The sequence below is a fragment of the Salvia hispanica genome, chromosome 1 (assembly GCF_029641045.1).
Source record: "Salvia hispanica isolate PSC_SH4W2 chromosome 1, Shi_PSC_v1, whole genome shotgun sequence".
Taxonomy (NCBI): Eukaryota; Viridiplantae; Streptophyta; class Magnoliopsida; order Lamiales; family Lamiaceae; genus Salvia; species Salvia hispanica.
The window spans coordinates 25869651-25889136 of record NC_142692.1 but is presented as its reverse complement, the minus strand read 5'-3'; the positions used below and the strand labels follow the sequence as shown (position 1 = coordinate 25889136).

The window sequence follows — 19486 nt, the reverse complement described above, 5'->3', positions numbered from 1 at the left end:
ATTGATGGCTTTGTATAAGCAACTATTCTTTCTGTATCACTTTAGTTTATGATTGTCTTATAAGTCATCCGTGTAGAACTTAAAACATCAAACATTCTTCTGTGCAATACAAAGGGGGGAGAGCCTCGAAAAACAGAACTGTTCTATAAACTACAGCAATATAACATCTCCGGCAACCTGCTGATACAACAGAAGTCAAGACAAAATTAACATAGGCCTATTGTTTGAAATTGCAAGTGTATGTAAACTAGTTACCTCTCAATCAGATCGTTGCTGAAGCTTCGTTGTCTGTGAACTCAACAGGGATGATCGGAATGGAGTCCCACCATTCCCTCATTCGCCGATTGCTTTGGTCATTCTGCATGGACCTCCCAACTTTTGATGTCATCACAGCACTATACACTACACCGGCCATTAGGATATATTTGAACGGGATCACAGCCAGTATGACCGCACAGCAACCTGTGGCCACCATCACCGTGTTCGTGTGCTGGATATGCACCCCATACATTTTATCGACCAGCCTCTCGTAAAATGTCCCATAATGAAGAAATCATGGAGTATACATACCTTTGGAGCTTCTGAGGTCAGTATTGACCAGATTTTGAGCATTGTTATATTTATCTGCTTCATTGTCTCGTGCACGGTTCTTAGTCCCTGTTGTGCAGTTACTATACTCTCCATCGTCGTCTGATCGGATCCAGCATAGATGACAATTTTGTTCTCCTTTTGTGGGAGTCCTCTCCTTCTGACCTGTAGCATCTTTGAGACTATCCACAACAATAACGCAGATATAGCAGGGCCGACCCATTCTCTACAGCAAAGAACAATAACAAAATTCTCAAACTGATATATTTTGCAATAACTACGAACCAAGATTTAGGAAACCGTGGATTGCTTACTTGTAGATGATTATCAGTGAAGAAAAAACCAGAGTGGCAGTGATCAAAGGCCGTTCCCATTGCAGAGCTTGTTGGCCCCGGGTGATTAAACTTATACATGGAGTAAGCAGACCCTATATATCAAAATAAATCAACAGTAAGTTCATCATTACACATAACATCACACCAAAAAGCCTAATTACAAATATTGGAAAGGAAATGGAAATCTTTTAAAACTCACCATAAGAACCATGGAACTTTCACTGATTCCTTCCTCTTTTAGAACCTCAGCTGAAGCTTTGGCCACGTCAACTTCTTTGGCTTCCTCTCTCGATTGGTTTATAGCGTCCTCCAGTAATGACAGGTTTTCTGGCTGCACCATTCCACTGTCACTAGTGATCTGGTTCGGCTCTAGGCAAGGGATGCAGGATCGAGCGACATTCAAATTCATGAGAATTGAACTGGCACTGCATGGATTTCCACCAGTGGTTGCTTTCAGACTATCGGAGAGCTCCTGCAGTATGTAATCCCCCTTTGGAAGCTCATCCAGTAAGGAAAATATTAAGAAGCTCTTTGGCTCTGGAGGTGAAATTCTGAGCATTTCTCGTGCTGCATGAAGTCGAGTGATCCCTAATATGGTCCTCGCGTGCAGTTCCCACGCTTGTTCTTCTGAATTCACCTTGAACTTGAGCAGAAACTGGTGCAGAAGCATGATCTCCTCCACGAGAGCAAGCCAATGGTCGCGTCTTGTCGAGCTCGTCATCTCAGGGAACTCTAAGACGACGCCCTCTTTCCTAGAGATTTCACAAATAAGTACTAAAAGCTACCATAGTCAAAGAAATGCGTACTACTAGTTTATACTCACAATTCAGAAGATTCATAAACTATAGCTTTGTCGAAAAGGGGAGCACCCCAAGGACCGGTAGCTGTAGGTTTTACACTCTGCTGAAGGTCCTTTGAAAGATCGAGTTTTACTGCATCTTCATATGACACGATTCCCGAGGCCTCAAAGTAGAGTGCGTAGTTTGTCAGTGTCAACCTGCCTAGAAAAAAAATAACATCCTTGTTTTACTTGGAGAAGACATCATATATATATCCGTAGTTTATGAAAACGGACCTGGCCAACTTGTTCCCCCAATATGGCGCACCACCCTGTCAGAACTTGCAGTTCCCTCGACGTGCAATATAAATTCATAGTCTGCTAACTCCACACCCGTTGGAGTGTCTTGCTTCTGTAAATGCTTTATACATCTATGAAACTCGAGAATGTTATTATACATACAATATAGGCAATAATGTTAGTTGAAGCTGCAAGCACAGCTAGTTATGCGACAAATGAGTAAAGTAAATGATTTGGCACATACATACATACATACCTCTGGATCTCTTTCAAGAAAATGTCGTATGCTGGAAAATGAAGGCGATTTGCGGTAGCAGCAGTCAATGTCTCATAAGTAAATCTTCCATTGACAATGTCTACAACCAAAGGAACATGTTTCCCCAGCCATACAAATGCATCCTCTCCAGCACTTGGCTCTCGATCAACCTATATATATATATATATATCGAAACAAGACTTGTCATAGTCATACAGTATATAATTCATATCCATAGAAAGCAAAGCAGCTTAGCTTACTAGGAGTGGCATGAGATCTGTATAGAAAAGAGAAACATCATCCTGTAGTTGGTTGATAACTGAGGGAGCCTTCCTCTCCTCTCTCGCTTTCGCCACAGACTCCTACAATTACAAGACATTGTAGCAGGAGTTGTTACTTACAAATGACACAGGAAGTAAGTAGTGAAGAGGTGATAAATATATGTCCTGACAGAGTGAGATTCTTCATCTGAGGAGCTTGGCATCTCCCAAGCAAGCATCATATCAAAAGTGAGGCGGCTGAATGAGCCGTCACTGATTGTTTCATCAATGGTGCCACACCCACACATGAGGGCAAGTGCTTTGGAACAGCAGAAGTCTACTAGTTTCTTTGAGTATCCATCCATCTGAGGCTTCCATCCTCTCTCGAATTCTTCAACTAGATTATCAACAGAGGTGTCCAGCTTTCTGTCACCAATCACATGGATTTCATTAAGATGGTATTTACTAATATTTCCTAATCTAATCCACCATTACTTTGGAGCTTGTTTTATCATCCAATACTATGTGTCTTGATTGTGAAATTATGTGAGGCTGAGCTAGTAACTACTAAGGGCTTAATCACTCACTAAACTCTTGCCATTCAAATGAGCCCCAGCTATTTCAATAAACTTGATTTACATGATCATCCACGTTTAATAATAATGAAGTGATGAGGAAATGATGAGAATGAGATGATCATATGATGATGATACGTTGAAACATGAAATAGTAGTGGGACATTTTGATGTGCATATAACTAATTGTGCATTTCCGAGAAAACGGCTGAAGGAGAGAGAGAGAGAGAGAGGACGTTACTGGGCGCAGGTTCCAATAACGTGGTTAGCAATAGTGGAAAGATGCTTCCTCTCCATATTGATGAATATGCAATTGCAGAATGGTATTGTGAAATGAAAGAGGCGAGGGAGGGAGAATTATGGGCATGATCCGCTATATCTGCTGTCTACGTGTTTGCTACGGGCGTGACACGTGGACACCATGCAATGCCCTCTTTGTCTATCACCGGTTCCTCAATTCATCCTTTTGCACATTTTTTCATTTCACTCGTTTTATACTTTATTCAAATAACGCATATTATGACGTTTTAATTATCTCTAAGAAAATTACTCCATAACCTTTTTGTTCCCGCGACTCTGACCTACACCAGATAAGCCAACTAACAACTAAAAGTCTTTTTTTAAGATAGAATCGCATAGTTATTACTAATATTTTCTTAGTTATATGAATTCATATTATTTTGATATATTTTTTTTGTACTATTTCCTTCATCTTATTTCCTTCATCTCAATTAAATTGAGACATTTATTTTTGGGTATGGAGATTAAAAATTGTTAAATAAGTTAAATAAAGATAAAAAACAAAAAAAGTAAAAAAAAGAATAAAGTTGAAAAGATAAAAGAAAATAAAGTAGAAGATGGAATAATAGAATAATTATTATCAAGAGTAATGTCTTAGGTAGAAAATAGTCGGAAAGATGTGCAAGTTACGGAGGAGTATAAATATTGTGAATGTGTAGGGACCATTTTGCAAGGCTTGCAAGTTATTCGGCTGCCAATTCATCATCCGTCGTCGTTTGATGACAAACAGCACAAACCCACAATCTCAAGGTTTCTCCATTCTATCCGTGATCACTTCTCCAAACCCCTCACAATGACCTTCAACTCCGATGCTGCCGCTTCCATAGTCCGCCTCAATATAGGTTTCTCTCTCCCCCTCCCTCTCCCTCTCCATCTCTATGTGCAGGTCAACATGTCAAACACACCTTTAATAATGATGTGTTTATAATTCGTATTTTTGGTTGGGCAGTGAATATCTTTGCCTATATCTTTGCACATCTGCCTGTATAGGCGCTTAATTCTTCAATTTTGTCTCTTACAATACTGAGATTAACTTACTGAAACTTCAGCACCTATTGATTATTACTATAATATTTGAATTGTATCTGTCAGTTCATTATTATTATAGTTCCCGGAAACATTAGAGTGTAGATATTGCATATCTACAATTTGCTAGCCTTTCTTGAAGATAATATCATTTATCTCTCTATCAGTGTGTGATTGTGTGTGTTCTGTGTAAATTGAAAAACCTCAAATTTGATTAAGAATGAACCCATCCTAGATCAATATTTCTAAAGATTATAAATTGATGGAGGTTTTTTTGGATGAGGAGCTTGAAAAACTTTGAGCTTGTTGGATCAGACTTAAATACTTAAATCACGGCTATCACCTAAAGAACCTCTGAAGGTCTTAAGAAATGGATTCGTCTTTGAAAAGTATGAGGCCTTTGGTTCAAATAGAAATTCATGTAAACTAAGATCTAAGATTTTCATCTCTCTCCAATACAACCATTCTTCGAAATCTTTATTTATTTCTGTCTCTGTGTTCATTGGGGGTGGTCGTGGCTTTGCTATTAGTTATATTTTGGTTAAACTTACCATTAGGGTATGGCTTTTTAGTTCCAATACATCATATCAATGTTACTGGGATGACATGTTCGCTGAGAAAATGGTTCTTATTTTTTGTAGGTGGAAAAAAGTTTTGCACGACAATTGATACATTGACACAGCGAGAACCTGATTCGATGCTTGCAGCGATGTTCAGTGGTCGCCACACAGTTTGTCAAGATTCTGATAAGGTACATGCTAGTAGATTAAAGACCTCAAAAAATTGGTGTATCTTTATAGCCACAGCTTGCATCATTCTTTTAATACTCCAAAGGGATGCAATTCTGTGGCTGTCAAAGAAAGAACGTGCTAGATTTAGCTCTTCTATGAAGTAAATTAAATTGAAAGTTGCATGACATATTCATCTGTTACTCTGTCCATGTATTTATGCACAATACAAGTGCTAATTTATCAAAATATCAAATACAGTATTGCTCAGTGATTCATAATAACGTTTGCATGTACGTGGTACATGAAAAAGAATTTTTTGGATCGACATATCACATATGTTAAAGACGCAATCAACTCTCTGCAATGGTTGCTGTTATATGTTTTTTAAATGAAATATCCTTTTAACAAATCTCTGGCTATCTTTCGTCCAAAAGATTTTTAATTGGTATTAGTATTATTGCAGGGTTATGTTTTTGTTGATAGGGATGGAAAACATTTTCGGCATATTTTGAATTGGCTGAGAGATGGCGTGGTTCCTTCCATGACAGAGGCTGAATATTCAGAGCTCTTGCGAGAGGCTGAATATTTCCAGCTTCTTGTGAGTCATCAAATACTCATTGCACATTCCATCTGTATTAAGTAAATTATTTGCTCCTTATTTTTTATTATTGGATATCCTTTCTTGTAAGCTTCTTCAACTTTGCATGAGGAAAGTGATACATTTTTCTCAACCCGTTCTGTTGTTTGTGTAAATGTAAAATGCTAGTTATTCATGTCTTTGTCAAAATGGATTTCATTTGAAGGATTATGCCCTAGATTTTGTGATTCCAGTAACTTAATTTCTCAAAGTAAAAAAAATATTCATGACTGGAGATCCAGTCTACTAATGCACTTGGTCCACTGAGATTTTATACAAGATTGAAGCTCCAGCCCATGTATGGCATTGGCAGGTTGATGCTTTGTTTCTGTGAGAACCATGATCGTCTGCAAGATCCTTTATTCTAGATAATCTGTTTTGAGCTGGTTACATTCTATTGCACAAGCATCTGAAAAGAATGTCTTGTATGCATGAAAATGATAGGACTCGCAAACTTGAAATTTAAATCATTATTTTGTGAAGTTCGACATTTTGCACATTGTACTTGTACATTGTTTGTCCTATCTAAGTAAGAGAATATGGGGACATATAATTTGCAATTATTGCTGAGAATTTCTTTCTTGATGTGCTAATGGATAGTGCATATTGATCATTTGATCTACTACTTGACGGACCTTGCATGTCTGATCCCAGGGGTTAATGGATGAAATTAATGCATCTTTGGTTAAGAGGAAAGAGGAAACTGAAATGGGTACTGAATTGACACGCATTGATATCATTAAATGCTCACAGTCTGAGAAGGTCAGGTTTCGAGGTGTTAATCTCTCTGGGCTTGATCTTTCTAAACTGGTATGATCTCTTTTGTTAGTAAGAAAGCTTTTTCACCTTTAACTATCAACAAGTTTTATTTCTGAGTCAATTTTGTGTTTTCAAAAAATGCAGGATTTATCATTTGTGGATTTTAGTTATGCATGTCTCAAAAATGTGTTCTTTTCTCGTGCTAATCTTCAATGTGCAAAGTTCAGGGTGAGTCTCCCCGAAGAGAACTGTCTTTATTAGTAGCTTCACAAAGCCAAGTTGAGATATACACATTCTTTTGTTTGCCACAGGATGTGGATGCTGAAGCCTCCATATTTCACAATGCCACTCTGCGTGAGTAAGTCTGTATAATTTTGCTTTTTATTTGGTTGGATTCTAACAGAAATTCCCATGTAACTTAGAATGATGGAGTTGGATTCTACTGGTCTGGATGTCTCATTGTACTTGAACCATCATTTAGTTTAGTCAAATCTATGTCAGATCATGTTTGTCATCTTCTGTGAATCTCTTTTGCCTAGGGAAGATGTGAGTTCACTGGAGCAAATCTACGTGGAGCTCTTTTAGCTGGTGCCAATCTCCAGAGTGCAAACCTTCAAGGTGAACTCCATTGGTTAAGTTCATATATCTTTGTTGGCATTGCCTATTATATGTGAATTGACTTGAAAAGGAACTTTCCATCATGATTCACCATAACTAACCCATTTGTATACTTATAGTTGTTATGGAGTTTCTTGTTTAATGAACACTTGGAAGCACACCGAAAGCACTAGAAGGCAGCTAAATGGATCATAATAGGAATCTCTATTCCAGAATCAAGCTATTAATTATCTTGTACTTGTTGCTCCTTGAAATCATACACTTGAATTTAGCCTAACATTTCTCATGACACATTGTGAGTAAAACACATATGTAATATTATAAAAACACACCTGTATATGTATTGTGCTTTCCTTTTTTTTTTATGAAAGCTAGCTGAATGCTTTAAAAATTCTATGAGTGTAAAGACATACATTTCAACTCATGATAATGTTCCTGAAAACTTCCTTTTATCACCTTACTATACCCTAAGTTGCTAACATGTTTTGTTTGGGCCGAATTCTTTATTCTGTTCAAACTCTTTTTCAATGAGCCATATTTGTCATTTGCGACGCATGCTTGTATTAAATTCTTTATTTGTTTGGGCCCAATTCTTTATGCTTGTATTTGTTTGGGCCCAATTCTTTATTCTGTTCAAACTCTTTTTCAATGAGCCATATTTATCGTTTGCGACGTATGCTTGTAACATATTCTTAGATCTCTAGTAAAATTCAAAATTCCTTCCCTTTTTCAAAGATTTTTTGTCCGAAGATCTGAGAAGTAAGTTCCTTTCTAGGCTGTTCTTTTTCTAATGTAAGTGTTGTCCTTAAATGTCTTTTTCATATTTTGTAATTTTCTTTCTCTCTCGTGTCTTAAAAACAACAATTACTGAGTGAATGAATGTTGTCCTGATGAATTATCTTTCTACAATGCAGATGCTTGTTTGGTGAACTGTAGCTTCTGCGGTGCAGATCTGCGATCTGCACACCTACAGGTTTAGAACGTAGAAAGGCATGAATGCCACCTATGTAACCTTATCAACCCTAACAGTAGGAAAATATAATTGCCTCATCTGTTTTCACCATACCTCTATTCCCAACCTTCTATCTTGGTAATCGTTATAGTTTCGTCAGCCTATTCATGAATGAAACATAAAATTCTTTGAACCTCTTTCAGACTGCTGATCTTACTAATGCCAACTTGGAAGGAGCTAATTTAGAAGGAGCCAATTTGAAGGTATAAATTATTTGTACCAGATATTTCCTTGTAAGATCAGAAATGATATTAACCGGATAAATTCTGTTCCAGCATTTGATTTCGGTAATGGACAGAAAATATATGTTAACAACTTAGGGATGTCTATGTGAACCACAATAAATTTTGATGAAGATTTTTGCACCTCATTCTTGATAAACTACCTGAGTAATTTATGTAATGAAATTTGAGTGGCTTGAGAGCAATGGTTATCCAGTTACAGAAGCATACCCTTGTGGTTGGCAGTGAAAAATAATGCAAAGGGATTTATATGTCTAGTTTCAAGATTGGGAAATTTAAGCTTAACAATTTATCAGAATCAATAACTGTATCTGAAAGAACAATTAATCAATTTATCTTGTTTTCATGTTTCTGGTCCAATTACCTGCTTCCAGCATGAACTCTTATCCAATGTAATTTATTCCTCACACTATTATTCTATCAATTTGAGCTCGTACATGCCAAAATCTGCATGACATCCTTTTTTATGAGCCAATCAACTAACCTGAATTTTAAACATGAACCCATCTTGCTCAATTCTTTCTCCAGGGTGCTAAGTTAACAAATGCAAATCTGAAAGGAGCGAATCTCCAAAGGGCTTACCTACGGCATGTAAATCTCCGTGAGACGGTGAGTAAACCTAATTGTTTATAATTTAAGGATATTTTCTCTGAATCAGATATCCATTTAGATTAGGATGGCATGGAAATGACAGAACTTTTTATTCAATTAACTGCAGTAATAAAACATACTATTTGCAACTGAAATTATGTGGAAGATGAATTTTTTTAACGTGATATTTCCTTTGTTATGCAATTAAAAATAAATTTAGTGTATTTGTCAGGCATTCGTTGAATTCCAATTCATTAGTATATTAGCTCATGTTATTACAACAATAGAGATATGATTATCTTTGTTAGTTTAAACTTTTCATTTATTCTAGTTATGGATTAGCATTATAGATATAGAAGAAAGGGCTTCAGCACAGAGGCTCCTGTCTTAACATCCTTTGTAACAGCCTGTCAGATCATGTGCCTACTGAGGCAAAACTATTCTACTCCAAATTACCAAAATGAATTTTGAAATTGATTTTTCACTTTGTCTATGCCTATTTTCACAAATAGTTGGTTTCCAAGTTCTTGAAAAGTAAAGAGGTGCGACTTGATTTGAGTTGCTCATTCAAACACTTGCTCAAAATGAAATGAAAATGGAAATTGGGTTTACAGCTAAGGTATTATTATGTTTGGTTGCAGGATTTGGAAGGTGCAAAACTTGATGGTGCCAATTTATTAGGTGCAATCAGGTAATGAATGAAGAGATTTTGTGTTGGTTAACTCTGTGGTTTGTCATAATTTAACTTCTGTTGGTTTGCATTATCGTCGTTTTCAACACACTACCACCTATTTCTTTGCTATGCGTGCTTGCGTACCAGACGTATCACTAAGTATTGTGATGTAGTATCTTAACTGTCTTATAATGATTTATATGGTTGCGTGGAGCGATTCCTTACTACTATTTTTTTTGGAATATGTAATGATGATGAAACTAGAACTAGAAGTACGAAATTGTCCAAATGGTATACACATTGATAAAGTGTATGTCGGTAAAATAGTCCAAAACGAACTTGTCATATTAAATCATGTTTATATATTAATCACGCACATGTCGTCGCGTTGAGGAATGGAAATGTTGTGTACAATACTACAATTACATAATACTGGGCACCGCCCAAACATAGTTTAGATGGCGATTATGTTAATCTTTAACTTGGGGATTGCGAAATGTAATCGATTTTCAGGAATCATATCCAAATTACAATAATCATAATTGACAATGAGCCCGGTTGCATCTTACTTGTATAAATACTACTTGATTCTAGACGTAACCCTCAATTTTCTCTTTACAGCCTCTTCATTAATTAATCAATAAGAAAAACTATTAATAATACTGTTTTTGCCTAGACTCAATTTAAGATTATAATTAAATAATAAGTGCATTTAATAAATAAAAGTATAACACCGTCGCCTTCTCTGTAGCCCCAAAGAAAATATAAACGTTCGAGACACGGAAAAATTGAATGATGATGAAAGTGCAATACAACATATTTTGGGGAATTATTAACATCAATTTCATCATCAATATCATGCACCACGAAATCACTTTTAATCATGTACGTTCATTTAACGAATACACTATTGTATTTTAAATAACGGCAAATTACTTGCAATTTTAGAGCAGCAGTTAACAAATTATGAATCTCAAGAAATATGAGCTGGTTTTGACTAGCCCAAACTAATAGTACACGTGTCAAGACAAGCGTCCAAGGCGCAGTGCGTAGAAATGGAGGTAGCCGCAGGGTAAAATTACTAGAATGTCGGCAATACTGTCTTTATGGGGGTACATCGGTAAATGCATTTGAGTAGACTCCAGAAAAGCATTATCAATCCCCTTTATTCTCCCAAAAATAAAGAGAAAGTAAAGATGTGGTCGTTTCCTATTGGTGTAAATAGTATCCAGTCATGGATTGATTAAATGGACACTTGTCGTTGAAGTCCCATTAGGAGAATAGATCCTGTATCATAATTCAGACCAGCATATCTCATCTCGCTATCAATACTGGATAAGTTTCCAATTAAAAATCAAAGTCCGTGAACCCTATGTACCTACTTTTGATTTAAGAAAATTAAGAGTCACAAAATAAGAAGCTTCACTAGTAATTAATCCATTGACTAGTCATGGATGATATTTGTGTTTATTTTATTTTATGGATATCGTGGCATGGCCTCGCACCGACCATTAATTGACAAGGGCAATATTATTATTATGAATAAAGAAATACAAATCCTCTAGCCTCTAGCCTCTATAAAAAGGCCCACCCGATTTCAGTTACACTCACCAATTCACTAATACTCGTAGAAGAAGAAAACAGAGAGCGAAAATGGCAGGGATGATCCACAAGATCGAAGAGAAGCTGGGTATGGGAGGCAAGAAGGAAGGTGAGAAGCACGACGAGGTGAAGAAAACCGAACACGGGTACGGATCGGGAGAGAACCACAAGCAGGCCGAGCACGATCACCACAAGCAGCCGGAGGCAGAGCACAAGGAAGGCCTTGTGGAGAAGATCAAAGACAAAATCCACGGCGGCGACGCTGAAGGTGCTGACGGCAAGAAGAAGAAGAAGAAGAAGGACAAGAAGAAACACGGCGATGATCATGGCAGCAGCAGCAGCAGCGACAGCGATTGATTGCAGTAATTCTCTCTTGCTCTATACATCCTATTTGTTGGATTAATTGTTTGTTGATTTGTTGGCTAATTTGCAGGCACATTTGAGAATGGAATAAAGAAAGAGTGTGCGTTTGTGTGTGCTTTGCTTTGTGTATGTATAATGTATTAATATTACTACTCTGTATTTGGATTATTCTACTCCTTCCTCTATGTTATCTGCTTTGCTCTACTTACTTCACTCACGCCTTTGAATTCATAACAAAATTTAAAATTAACGACTACTCATGAAAATGTAATTCTTTTTTTATTTGAGGAAAGGAAAAGTAGTACCAAGTGTATGCAATTGTGACTATAACATAGTACTACTACTACTACCCAAAATGATAACATCGACAACAATGGAAAATGGAATACAATAGCAGAACATACGAAAACAAATACTACTACATTAGTTGAGAAAATCGGATAAGTATGGATCACCTACAACTTTTGTTACAACATCTCCTACTCCACCCCTCACAAACATTAGTGAATCCCACCATCATATTTATGTTTACGAGGAGTGGAGTAGGAGACGTTGCAGGAGATATAAGCCGCCTATTGAGATGAAAAAAAACTAGGGAAATCACTCGCCTGCATTTAGTGCTACATCTCCTACTATACACTCGATGATATGACAAGTGGACCCCACTACATTACATCTCCTCCTACGTATACTCTTCCAAAAAAAAATTGCTTCATACTCCTCTTTAATTCTAGGGCGGATATAATAGTATCTACTACATAATTCAAAATGAATCATATAAGAAAATTAAATATGAGTGTCGTCCTCGTTGATTTATTTCATGAGTTAAGTAATTCTAAGCACAGTACCAATGTCTTCTCATAATCATAGATATGACTAAATTACAAATAAAATACTATAATTCGATAATATTGTAGAGCGCAAAGAATTTAATGGGATTGTTTTATTTGAGATGATGAAGGATCAAAATACTATACTTCCTCAGTCTCCCATTAATTGTCCACTTATACTTTCTTTGTCTCACTTTAGGAGTTTCGGTCGATCAATTTTGGACGTCCCACTTTAGGAGTCCCACTTTAGGAGTCCCGATTGAGATAAATTAATAAAAAATACTTACAAAGTGTTAAAAGTGGTCCCAACATCCACTACAACTAATAAAAAAGTGTTAAAAGTGAGTTTCAACATCCACTATAACATTTATTTATTGGACACTCAATTAAAAGTGAGTCAACATCCACTACAATATTTATTTATTACATACTCAAACATTTTTTTCTTAAAACATGTGCCCGACTCAACCGGGACTCCTAAACCGGGACGGAGGGAGTATCATTTTTATTCATCCCCTATTAATTATTCATTTTTATTTTTACTATAAGTAAGTCATACATTCCACTAATTCATTTAACTAATATTTTATATTTCACTAATTTTTTTAATCTAATTTTTTTATATTTTTAAAACTTGTAGCGAAATTAAGGAATGGTGTTACAATTATTTCTTTTACTTAATTTAGATAGAGGTCTATTTGATTTTCCCCATTATCTAAATGGGCCGGCTAATGTGATAGAATCCCAGATAAAAAACTTTGTTGTGTTTATATGGGATAATAAAAAAAAAGAAAACATAAAAGTAGAAATTCTATTCTTTCTATTCTTAAAAAATAAATGTGTCATATTTAGTAAGAAAATTAGTGACTAAGACCTAAGTAGAAATTCAAAATTAACTAGGAAATATAAACATGAGTGCCATCCTCGTTAATTTATTTCATGAGTTAAGTAATCCTATCCACAATACCAATTTCTTATGATAATCATAGATATTTCCTCCGTCCTGGATAATTTGTCCCATATTTCTATTACGGTCCATCCCACATAATTTGTCTCATTTTACTTTTTGTTATTTTTAGTAGTGGACCTCATATTCTACTAACTCATTTATACTCATATTTTATTATAAAATTAATATATAAAAGTAGGACTCACATTCCATTAACTTTTTAAATTCACTTTTCATTACATTTCTTAAAACTCGTACCCAGTCAAAATGGAACGAATTATACGGGACGAAGGGGGACGGAGGGAGTATGACTAATTTACAAATAAAATACTCCTATAATTCGATAATGTTGTAGACCACAAATAATTTAGTGGGATTGTTTTATGTGACAAGGTGGAGGAATATTTACTCGGAATGATTGTACTACTAAATTTAGATAAATCAAATTAATTTCCTTATTATGCCAGCTAGTGTTGATAAAGAACCAATTAATTTTAGGTGAGACAATTAAAAAGGTAAACATGAAAACATCAAGCAGGCGAATCTACTCCATTTTAAACCACTAAAATTCGACGCACTCGAAAAACCCTTAAATTATCCCCAATGTACAAAACCAAATTGCAGGAGTTATGTCAGCGCCGGAGCTGGGACTTGCCGGACTATGCCACCGCCAAAGACGGCCCAGATCATATGCCGCGATTCACTGCTACCGTCACTGTTCAAGGACAGCTATTCCACACCCCGAATCACTGCAAGTCCTCTAAAGACGCACAGAACACCGCTGCCCGCGTTGCTTTCGATCACCTCGCCTCCTCCGATCCGCTTCCCACCCATCCCAATGTACCTCCGCATTCTCAAATGCAGCCCCTTTCTGTCGCTGCAGATCCTCCTCCCCTGCCTCTGTCGCCGCTCCCCTCCTCCCTTCCAAACCCTACTGGTATTCATTTTTTATACTCAATAAATTTCATAAATTGCTCGAGATTTTGGATTTTAAACGTTGCTGGATATGAGAAGTGTGATATGTATTTGAATCACATCTTCACTTGTTAGTTGTTTCTTATGCTTACTATTTTAGTTATCGTTTCCCCTCTTTGAACTAATAAATCTCTCATTTGATAGTATTTGTTGTGGACAACACTTCTTAATGAGTACACTGTTACTTATAATGCTCAGCTTGCTCAATTGAATTATGTGATCCCTTGTTTGGTGAGTAAGGTTCCTAGCCCTTACTGTCCATCCCGATTCCCCACCTAACATAGCAATAAGTTTGGATATAATTAGATACGTGTGACCGATGCATATCACTGGTTTGCGTTGATATTGGATGTTGAAACTTAAGTGATATTCGTGCAGGACTTTTGGCAACAAAATGTAATGCCAATATGAAACCTGCAGAGGAGTTATTGCAGGAGAATTGTGATAATACATCTCAATGTCCTATAGATTATAAGGCCGCGATGGGTTCTGAAAATAAAGGTCAGAAAACTCTTAGTTGTGATGTTTTTGGCTTATCATAATGAGCTGATTTATAGAGCCTGGACATTATTATTGCGTAACATGTTTTTGGACAGCATGAGATTTCCTGAATCCAACATTTTAATTGTAAAGGTAAGGAAAAGACACATCTGTAGTGTTTTCTTTGGATCATCCTATTGTTCCAAATTCTCTGATGCTTCCTCTCTCAGATTAACTATTGTCTCTCTCGCATAAAATTCCTTACAGACTGTCACTGGTGATGGTCTGGTATTTTGACTATTTTCTATAAGTATATGCTTCTGCGCGGACCAAAAATCATCTTGTGGTTTGACATAATGTGTTATTGATGATACTAGGTGTATTGAGCATTTTTTTTTCTGGTTCAACTATTTATAATTTTAATATGGTAAATGACGGCACATAAGACAAACAACCCTATAAAATCTTTTTTGATTCAGTATATGATTAATGTATGAGGATAGAGGGCCAACTTAATTTCAGAAAGTGTATAGTGCAATTCACACTATGGGGAAGGGAAAGTGTCAAAAAACCATGTAGTTATTGTTAACTTGAGCTGAAGCATGAAACTTCAACTCATACAGTAAGGCTGAAATTAGTACCTAAAGGAACATTGAGAATGGGATAATGGGTGCATTGAATTCATCTTAGAATAGATTCTGTTCTAAAAAGAATTTCAGATGGCTGATTTGTCAAGTTTAAGCAATCTCTATTTTGTGTTGTCTATGTTACTGTGTAGTTTTGTAAATTTACTCTTAATCTTGTGCAGATACATTGCATATGTACAAGAACCTATTGCAGCAACATGCTCAAAAAGAATGTAGTGGATTGCCTGTATACACTTCTGAAGCTGAAGGACCCCCTCATGCTCGGCGTTTTAAGTCAAAGGTCTCCATAAATGGAAAATCATATGAACCAGCAGAGTTTTTCCCTACATTAAAGGAAGCTGAACAAACTGCTGCAAAAGTTGCTTGTCTAGCATTATCATTGAATGTTATTCAAGAGGCTAGTATTCTAACTTTGTAACGCATAAATTGATTTATCTTTATTTTGTTTATAACTTTGTAATTTTGATATGCTATCAGGATAAGGGATTCTACAAAAACCTTCTACAAGAATTAGCCCAGAAGAAAGGTCTCATGTGTCCATCATATGAGACAGTCAGTTCGGGGTTGTCTCACAATCGGATATTTGTTTCTACTGTGGAGGTAGGGTCTGACAGTTTTCAAGGGTTGGAGGCTAAAACCAGAAAGCAGGCAGAGATGAATGCGGCTGAAGTTGCTTACTCTGCACTTACTAAAGGTGAGAAAATGAAGACCCATGGAAAGTGAGCTCATTGATGTTTTATTTCCATTATTCTTGCTTTTTTGTTTGAATAAGAGTCCAACTAAACAAGCATTACTTTCTGGTTGGATTGACCAATCAATAATTTAATGGCTTCCTCGTAACTCCAAATTTAATTACTCAACCTCCTTTGTCATTGACTCACAATCTTTTGCAAAACTAATAGATTACTGTTTCGAAAGTATTCTCTATGTTAAAGCCTTCTTTATCTTGCTAGTTCTATGCTTATTTCTGAAGATCAAGCTACTAAGTAGTATGTCAAAAATACCATAATACGGCCAAGAATGGTTGAATTTATATCTAGATTTTAGTATCTCATTTTCATATCTGTCCTATTATTTCACTCCAATCAAGTCTATTTAAAATAAAGAAAAGTAGTAGTACTTGATAAATTGCACCATCTGGGCTGCATTTTGGTTCTCTTTCATCTTAATTTTAGACGGTGCTGTATAACAGTATAACCAAGTCATTTGTTGAAGGTTAACAATATTAGGGAGTCAAGTATAAGAATCCATGCAATTTCGGTATGTCATTCAATTGATTAAAGTACATAGAAGTTTGTTCATGGCCTAAACATGATTTTTAATTTGCAGGAAGCCCACCTACGAAATCAATAAAGGTACCTTCTGTGAACAGTTACCACCCATCTGCTGATATCTTGAATATCCAGCCCAGTGCAACAACTGAAAAGCGTCAGAACATCCAGCACGCTGCAACAACTGAAAAGCGTCCGATCATCCAGCACATTGCAACAACTGAAAAGCATAACGTTGCAATAGATGAAGGTGATTTTAATATACATGTTTAAGTGGTTCCAATGGGTAAAAGGAACACTCCTGCTCCTTATGTCTTAAATCTTTGTCCTCTTTAGTGAAAATGCACTTTTTACTTATCTAAAATGTGAAGATGCACTTTTCCTGATTTAATGGACTTCTGGACAAACAACACAATTGGGATGGATCTAGTTTTTGTTCTTTTTTATGGATATATAAATACTCTCTCTGTTTAGTTGTCCCACTTTCCATTTTGGGTTGTCCCAACTCAAGTGATTGATTTCCTTTCTATCAAAAAACCAACACTTCATTCTCTCCACTTAACTCAATAAATATAATTTTCTTAAATCTCGTGCTGAAAAGAAGTTGATCACTTGTAGCTGGATGGAGGGAGTAGTAATTTTTAAGGGCTCGCTTCACGGTGCGCTCAAAGCTCATTTTTATTCTTGAATAGATTGCTAGTGCAGAATGAAATTTATAAGCACCAGACGTTTTGTCTTTAGGAGTATGAATCAGTTGTATTGAGGCATTGTCTTCCTACTGTATCTCATACTGGGGCACTGCATGTTTACTTGTGTTGTATAAAGCTTCAATGAATAATGCATATTTAATATCATCTGCCATTGAAAAGTATGTATTCATCTGATTCGGTTTCTTTTGCTAATTACTGATGATGCATAACTTGTTTCTTATGAGTCCACTTCAGATGGTCCACTAAATGCAAAGCGAGCCAAGTCTTCACCTGGAAACGTGGATGTGAATGCTCATCTTCATGCTAACCCTCCATCTGATGATTCTAAGTTGGATAGCTGCTCGTCTGCTCCATCTGATGATTCAAAGTTGGATAGCTCAACGTCTGCTGCGCCTGCTCCTGAGCCAACAGCTGAGAACCAGTTGAGGCGGACAACGACGACTGTTCGCCCAAGGAAATCAAATTGCACAATTCCTGAAAATGCCACTGTGTTGCCATGTAGCAATGAGAAGTGGGTGGCTTACAGAGTCGAAGTAGACCAAAAACCATCAAGCTAGGTAATGTTAACTTGGTTTAGGTGATGCAAGATTTGGGTTCTGAGTAGCAGACCAGTTGTATGAAATGTTCACTGTTTGGCTAAACCTAAATGAGTCTTTGAACTAACAAATTACTACTTGGTGTAGAATATGCATGTGCGCCTGCACCACACTAAATATCTTTGAATTATTATTACCAGAAAATCTTTATAGGAGTAGTTTCACAGGCACTGCATAACTTGTGAATACGAATATGTGCAGTATGCAGTGAAACGATTATGAATTGTTTGTGACTATTAGAGGTCAGTCCTTTATAGAATGGAATAAATTGAGATGTGTTAGAAATCCAAAATGTCAAGGTTGGACCAATAGAACATAAACCGCACACCACACTGGTCGAGTGCCATGTCACCAACTCACCAACCGGACGGGTGGTTCCTACCCAACCGGGTGGAATAAGATTACATCCAACCTGACCGAGTGAGATTCATCGGCTGAAATCGTCGCCCCCTACCCATTCGGGTGACTTTGCACACAATTCTAACCGATCAGGTGGGACTTTCTCTTTAAATATGATATTGGGAAATTTTATAGGTTCGTAGCGCTTGCATTGCAGCCATAGATTCCTATTTAATTTCGGCATAGTCTCAAAAAGGAAATTATTTAATTTGGGATGACTGAGATTTGCATCGATATTAAAATAGAAAAAAAAAATTAATAGGATTGACTTAAAGCACTTCTAAAGGGAAAAAAAAAATTAACAATCGTTTCCTTTCCGGCTCAGTTGACATACTACAATCTTAAATTCTTAATCGTATGCAAAAAAAAAAACCTTGTTATAAAATGGTTGTATATTATTGCAGCGTAATAAAAAAAGAGAGGGAGATTGAAATTGCAGTTGCACACTTGCACAGATATTAATGGAAGGATGGGTTTGAGTTTTGACTTTGAGATCAATCTCTTAATTGTTATTCACAACACCATCTATATACACCACCTTAACCAAATTTAATTAGAGCACGGAAGTAGGTCCGGACTCACTTTTACTCATTGTCTTTAGCTAAGAGCACAACACCCATATCCGTGCTCTTAGCTAAGGACAAGTTCAAGAGTCCCACAATTCTATTATTCAATTTAAATAAAAATATTTTCACAATATTAAAATGCATTAAAAATTAAAAATTACATAATTAAAATCCTAAAAAATAAAAATACATCATTAAAATCCTAGAAAATAAAAAAATATATAATTAAAATCCTACAAATTAAAAATTACACACGTGGAAGACTAGTCCTCTATATCCCCAATTGCCTCTTGAGACCCCGGACATTTGCTCATGTGTTGCAAGTTGCTCCGAAGTCATCTTAGACGTATCGTTCAAATAGAGTTGACCCAAGATGGTCCACAACGTGTTGTTCGGGGGTAGAGGAGGCACAAAGGG

The 19486-nt window shown here is 36.3% G+C and overlaps 4 protein-coding genes across 6 annotated transcripts; 3 read left to right on the top strand and 1 right to left on the bottom strand.

The window, feature by feature from the left end:
- Positions 1 to 73: 73 nt before the first annotated feature.
- LOC125218692 (ArgH (DUF639)) lies at positions 74 to 3447 on the bottom strand. 2 transcript variants are annotated; one of them, XM_048120425.2, is made up of 11 exons: positions 3334 to 3447; positions 2709 to 2943; positions 2518 to 2619; positions 2258 to 2427; positions 1999 to 2132; positions 1747 to 1924; positions 1123 to 1675; positions 903 to 1015; positions 571 to 814; positions 256 to 490; positions 74 to 180 (listed from the first exon to the last, which is right to left on the bottom strand). In XM_048120425.2, exons 1-10 carry the CDS (start codon positions 3387 to 3389, stop codon positions 263 to 265), a joined length of 2013 nt encoding a protein of 670 aa, XP_047976382.1. In that variant the 5' UTR covers positions 3390 to 3447; the 3' UTR covers positions 74 to 180; positions 256 to 262. The 2 variants fall into 2 exon arrangements, with proteins under 2 accessions (XP_047976382.1, XP_047976380.1); XM_048120423.2 differs by having other exon boundaries at positions 74 to 177.
- A 617-nt stretch (positions 3448 to 4064) lies between these two features.
- Positions 4065 to 9911, top strand: FIP2 (potassium channel tetramerization domain-containing protein / pentapeptide repeat-containing protein). 2 transcript variants are annotated; one of them, XM_048119189.2, is made up of 11 exons: positions 4069 to 4234; positions 5060 to 5169; positions 5613 to 5747; positions 6441 to 6596; positions 6690 to 6773; positions 6857 to 6903; positions 7090 to 7163; positions 8078 to 8136; positions 8319 to 8378; positions 8946 to 9026; positions 9650 to 9911. In XM_048119189.2, exons 1-11 carry the CDS (start codon positions 4186 to 4188, stop codon positions 9701 to 9703), a joined length of 909 nt encoding a protein of 302 aa, XP_047975146.1. In that variant the 5' UTR covers positions 4069 to 4185; the 3' UTR covers positions 9704 to 9911. The 2 variants fall into 2 exon arrangements, with proteins under 2 accessions (XP_047975147.1, XP_047975146.1); XM_048119190.2 differs by lacking the exon at positions 5613 to 5747 and having other exon boundaries at positions 4065 to 4234.
- Positions 9912 to 11285: 1374 nt separating this feature from the next.
- On the top strand, positions 11286 to 11850 carry LOC125217642 (uncharacterized). The gene is made up of 2 exons (XM_048119164.2): positions 11286 to 11645; positions 11717 to 11850. The coding sequence occupies exon 1, from the start codon at positions 11335 to 11337 to the stop codon at positions 11638 to 11640; it is 306 nt and encodes a 101-aa protein (XP_047975121.1). The 5' UTR covers positions 11286 to 11334; the 3' UTR covers positions 11641 to 11645; positions 11717 to 11850.
- Positions 11851 to 13962: 2112 nt separating this feature from the next.
- Positions 13963 to 18178, top strand: LOC125223064 (uncharacterized). The gene is made up of 6 exons (XM_048126024.2): positions 13963 to 14362; positions 14779 to 14901; positions 15689 to 15924; positions 16005 to 16221; positions 16857 to 17048; positions 17743 to 18178. Exons 1-6 carry the CDS (start codon positions 14029 to 14031, stop codon positions 18063 to 18065), a joined length of 1425 nt encoding a protein of 474 aa, XP_047981981.1. The 5' UTR covers positions 13963 to 14028; the 3' UTR covers positions 18066 to 18178.
- The last annotated feature ends 1308 nt before the right edge of the window (positions 18179 to 19486 follow it).